The sequence below is a fragment of the Fragaria vesca genome, linkage group LG7, assembly GCF_000184155.1.
Source record: "Fragaria vesca subsp. vesca linkage group LG7, FraVesHawaii_1.0, whole genome shotgun sequence".
In the NCBI taxonomy this organism is placed as follows: Eukaryota; Viridiplantae; Streptophyta; class Magnoliopsida; order Rosales; family Rosaceae; genus Fragaria; species Fragaria vesca.
This window is the reverse complement of record NC_020497.1, coordinates 2,653,036-2,658,484: the sequence shown is the minus strand read 5'-3', so window position 1 is coordinate 2,658,484 and position 5,449 is coordinate 2,653,036. Positions and strand designations below refer to the sequence as shown.

Genomic DNA, 5,449 nt, shown 5'->3' with positions numbered 1-5,449 from the left:
AACGTTTCAAGAGGAAAAAAAGCCCAAATTGGGTAACACCAAAAAGTCATTTATGCCCTCATGTTTTTTGTTTATTTACCATTATGTTTTAGGCTGGTTTCGGCAATCTCCGGCCGTCTACGGCCATTTACAGCCATTTTAGCGCGTACATAATGCCTTGAAGGTTGATAAATTGGTTAAAGAAATGCTAGAAACACGTTGAAACGTCAGAAAATGCCACTGTAAATACATCAGATACAAGAGGATAATACTGAGTTTTTGTCCTAAAGAAGAAAAAAGAAAGCTGAAACATATGAAAAGTCATCATTGTCCCCACTATTCCATTTTATCTATGATTATGTATTCGGACGTTTCTGAGAATTTATGGCCAAGTCAACGCTTACACGGTCTTTGGAGGTTGATAAATTAATCTCTAAAACGCCGGAAACACATCGGAGACGCTCGTAAATGTCCGGAAACATTTATATAAACAAACAGGATACAAGAGGGTAATACTGATTTTTGGCCTCAAAGAAGAAAAAAGAAAGCCGAAACATCCGAAAAGTCATCATTGCCTCCACATTCCGGTTTATTTACGATTATGTTTTCGGCCATTTCTGGCAATCTCCGACCATTTACGGCAATTTCTGGCCACATGCATCAACACGTACAAAGTGTCTTGGAGGTTGATAAACTGGTCTCGAAAACGCCGAAAACTCATCGGAGACGCATCAGAAACGTCTGAAAACACCTATGTAAATACACCAAATACGAGGGGTAGTACTTACCTTTCGCCTCAAAAAAGAAAAATAAAAAAAAGCTGAAACATATAAAGAGTCATCATTCTCCCCACTATTCCGGTTTATTTACAATTATGTTTTAGGCCGTTTCTGGCAATATCTGTTTATCTCCGGCCATATTAGTGTGTAAGCTGTGCTACGAAGGTTGATAAACTGGTCTCAAAAATGCCGGAAGCTCAAGGCACGTTTATTAACTTGGAATTGAAATTATCATAAATCGGTATCAACAACAATCGGTATCAACAACAATCAGTATCAACAAGAATCGGTATGAGAATATTTCATACCATTCTACTGTTTACTTACCGTAAGAAATCAAAACATGAATGAAACTAATTACGATTGATGTTGTTTACTTATCATATGAAATCAGAATTAAAACTAGTTTGATTACTAAAATACCCCTACAAAAAATGAATTTAAAATACCCTTACAATACAATATATATTTTTAGGGTTGAGTAATTTAGAAATATTATAATTATGTGAGGATATTTTAGGAAGAAAAAATTGATTCCATTACCTTGATTCTGATACCAAATAAGGGGTATCAAATAAAGGGTTTCGTTAGGAATTGATTCTTGATAAGTAAGTGGGACCCATATCCATTCTAATACCTTGACATGTTAGTAAACGCTGAAATTCATCCATCCCGAAATCAATTACACCACTCTCAATTCCATTCCTGGTCATTGGAGATGTCCGGAAACGTCCAGAAACGCTTTTGTAAATACACCGGATAAAAAGGGGTAATAATGACCTTTCTCATCAAAAAAGAAAAATAAGAAGACTGTGGCGCCATTGAAACAGACTGAGAAGAACCAGAGAGGAAGAAGAAGAAAAGGGTCTGAAGCTGATGGAGTATCGATGTGTGGAATGTGGAGCAAGAATGATGAGGCTTTTCGTTCAATACTCACCCGGAAACATTCGACTCATGAAATGCGTAAGGTTTCAATTTTTACCAAATCTAAAAAAAAACCCATTTTGATTTTACCGGAGGTAAATAAAGGGTTTCGATTTCTGTGATCAGGGTAATTGCAAGGCAGTTGCGGACGAGTACATCGAGTGCGAGCCCATAGTAAAGTTTCTATCTTTGGTTTGTTTCTTCGTATATGTATTCACAGTTCAACAAAGATTGAATTTTTATTTATTTTTGAATTCTTGTTAGATTATTCTGATTGATTTGATTCTGCACAAGAAGAAAGCTTATACCCATTTGCTATATAATGTGATCGACCCTCAAGCTCCCGCCTTTCAGGTACTGAAGTTGTTTAGTGTTGTGTAGAGTGTTGTACTAGAGTTTTTGGTTAATGGGTTTTTGAGTAATGATGATTTGTTGATACTATTTGCAGGGTTTGTTGTGGAAGTCAGCTTTGGGGTTTCTTCTTTTGGATGTTTGTATCCTATTTGGGTTTATGATTTTGGGAAGTTTGTTTTCATTTCGTTTATGAATGTGTCGAAATATATGCATTGAGTGCCTTAGCTATGTACTAAAGATAGGAGTCTCTTTCTGGAAAGGACCAAGGAAGAATGGGGTTTGTCTATGAGCTTTGCTTCATTGCTTTGGAGTTTTCAAAATGTAGGTATATTTTTTTTTTAGATTTCATGTGTTTGAGATTAGCATGGTGTGTGTTGTGATGGGTTGGAGATCTTTTCGTTTCAGATGCTCATGGATGTTGTCTTTGGGAATTTCTTGTTTGTTTCTACCTTTCTGCTTGCTACGAGGGCTCTTTTCAGTACATTCTGTAGATCACTCGGGTAATGTTTCTTGGTCATATTTATCAGAATGAATTGGCATCTTGGCATCCTTTATTACCTGTATTTGTGAGAAGTAGTTCAGAAAGCACTAGTATCTTAATCATTTGACTGAGAAGTTTGAAATGGATAATTGCTTCTAAAATCTTTAACTTGTGACCAGTTGAGGATATACTCAATAGTGGATACCCACAAATATGGTGAAACTAAGAATTAGTGAGAATTTGGTCAGAGTCTAAAACAACACAGTATGAAGTTAATTGAAGAAAAGTAATGCAGAACATACAAGGACAATGGTTTGTTATCACCCTATTCCTGGCTTAAATGAATATAACAGTAATCTTTTTGGCTGCTGTGACAAAGCTTTATTTCATACTTGTTGGCACATAACATATACGTTATGGTGTACACGTTATATGATTCTGTGTATTTTGACATAGGTACAAGGACCTTCTGCTGGCAATACTTATTTCAAGTTACTTCAAGATGTTTCTAATTGCAATGATGGTATGTTTCAAATCTGATTGTTTCTTTTTCTAATTCCTTTCACTCTCCTCAAGTATACTTGGTTGGACTCCATATCTAATCTAATTCAATCACCCCCTTCTACAGGTCTGGGAATGTCCTTCTGTGATTTTGATCATTGATTTATTTGTATTATCGTCCAACACTGTGGCACTCAAAGGTCAGATGATAAAGATTTTACAGTCTTGGATATCATTGTACAGTTTTCAATTTCAATATATACATCGCTATTTATGCCTGGTATCTGCTAAATGCATATATTCAAGTAGTTTCTGCTTTGTAATATAATATTCATGACGTAAATAGATACTTCTCCATGATTTGATGTGGAGGTGTGCATTAGCTAATATTATGTTTTCATGGCGTTTCCCAAATTGTCCATGTGCAAAACTTTGTATCTTTGGATGGCGACTGCAATTGAACATCTTTCTTTTTCTTCTTTGGGTGAAACAGTGATAACTCGGTCAGCTATGAGTAGATGTATAGCAGCCTGCTTCAGTGCTCATGTTGTTAAGTTTTTAGTAACACAAAGGTGCTGGACTTGGGAACTTTGAGATTTTCCTGACATATTGGTCGTTATAGGAGAGAACTTCTATCGGTGTTGTGTCTGAAATCTCTTTCTTTGAGAAAGGCGGCATTTTTGAAAATTGTTTTTGTTGTTCCTGCAAAGGAAGAGGCAGTGACAGATAATTAATGTGAGTGCTGTATTATATATGATGTAGTAAACATATAACTTGTTTCAGTGATGAAATCAATTTGTGATAGCTTTCATTTCTCCTTACATTTTCATATTTGCATCTTTTAGCATTTTACAATTAAACCATTGCAATTTTGGTCATTGTTATGAAATAAAGTACAGTTGAACCAATCCATTAGACTTACGTAATGAGCAAGATGCATCCTTGTTGTAATGACACCTAATTCCTTTTCCCTTTTTGAGTAGCCATGACATATCCAAATGCCCGAAGTCAGTATTCTAGTGATCTCTCCTCTTCCAGGACTATAGTTTAGTTGTCTCCTTCCCACAAATTTCATGGAAATGTATTACAGATGCTCATTGCAGACTAAATGAAATGGCCGTTTTCTGTTGGAAACGGAGTGATTAGAAACCTGTATATGTTGAGAGTTCAAATACAAAGAGGGAATATAATAAACAAAATTCCATTGAAAAATAAAGCTTCATAATGAACAAAATGTACAATAACATTAGGGTAATACAAACAAGAGAAATATGAACATCAATACAGTTTTTGGTTGTAGACATGGGTCAGACTCTTAGTCTTAAGGCCTCTCCCACCTGTAATAGTATTCATACATATAGGAAATGATAGTAACTCCCACTCCATTAAAGGATGGAGCCCAAAACTTTTTCTTTATTAATAACCAGACAGAATACTGCTGTCTGGCTATTAACGATGTCTTCAAGACTTCAGCAGCCTTACTCGAGCTGCTGCTATGTAATTCGACTTTCAGATTAGCGACTATGCAACAGTTGTTTTGCCCATAGTGGCCTCTTAGGCTACTCCATTAAAGGATGGAGCCTAAAACTTCCTTTTTAATAACCAGACAGGTTTCTGCTGACTGATTATCATTCATGTCTTCTAGACTTCAGCAGCCTTTGCTGCAGTTTTTTTTTCTCTTCTATGTAATACTGCCAGATTAGCAGCTATACACTAGTTGTGCTTTCCATAGTGGCCTCTCAGGCCAGAACTGTGAACTCGGTCCGTATGTCCTACGGATTGAAAGGAGATGCTTCCTGGAAAATGAAAGAATCCTTTAAATTGCTGCCAGCTCTGAACTGTTGTCTGCTTTCAGGACATGCAGTTTCTTTTGGAAAGATAAACAGCAATATAAGGCCTCTGCATCTTCACCGACCTGTAAACATAAATCAGTAGTAAAGGAATGTAGCAAATAACCTCAAAGCTTCAGAATAAAATTTTATTTACTGCGAGAAAGAAAGGGTTCTTTAGTGTTATCATATATTGATTATCTCACCTTGGCTAGTGGTGCCGATCTGCAGTCGGATTCTGCTATGAGCGCCTCCATTCCAAATTCTGATTTTCATCAATATTGGATGATATTGATGTTCTGCGCATGCCCTTTGATCTTAGGGACACACTAATTGCAGACTATCTGCTTGAGGAATGACTATTGGTGATTTTGAGGATTGACCAACGGAGATGAAAAGATGGATATGGATACTTCTGTCCTTGTTTTAGGACATTCAAAAACTATGGATATGAGGAACAAATACCAGTACTACTGTGGACCTGACGTTTGATCAGAGGAAGGAATATGGGTAATAATATTGACAAGACGGTCTCAGCAACGGACACGGGTAGTAATGTTAACAGAGAAAGTTCCACCTCTAAGGAACTGCTTATGACATCA

The 5,449-nt window shown here is 36.4% G+C and overlaps 1 protein-coding gene and 1 non-coding gene across 2 annotated transcripts; one reads left to right on the top strand and one right to left on the bottom strand.

Annotated features, from left to right (window-relative positions):
• The first annotated feature begins 1,602 nt into the window (after positions 1-1,602).
• On the top strand, positions 1,603-3,821 carry LOC101291751 (protein arv1 homolog). Its single transcript, XM_004306555.1, has 9 exons — positions 1,603-1,721; positions 1,809-1,856; positions 1,947-2,036; positions 2,131-2,176; positions 2,275-2,357; positions 2,442-2,536; positions 2,974-3,040; positions 3,146-3,218; positions 3,512-3,821. The coding sequence occupies exons 1-9, from the start codon at positions 1,635-1,637 to the stop codon at positions 3,610-3,612; spliced, it is 690 nt and encodes a 229-aa protein (XP_004306603.1). The 5' UTR covers positions 1,603-1,634; the 3' UTR covers positions 3,613-3,821.
• Positions 3,822-4,519: 698 nt separating this feature from the next.
• On the bottom strand, positions 4,520-5,404 carry LOC101291458. Its single transcript, XR_185150.1, has 2 exons — positions 5,054-5,404; positions 4,520-4,933 (listed from the first exon to the last, which is right to left on the bottom strand). It is a non-coding gene; the product is annotated as an uncharacterized LOC101291458 (transcript).
• Positions 5,405-5,449: the final 45 nt, after the last annotated feature.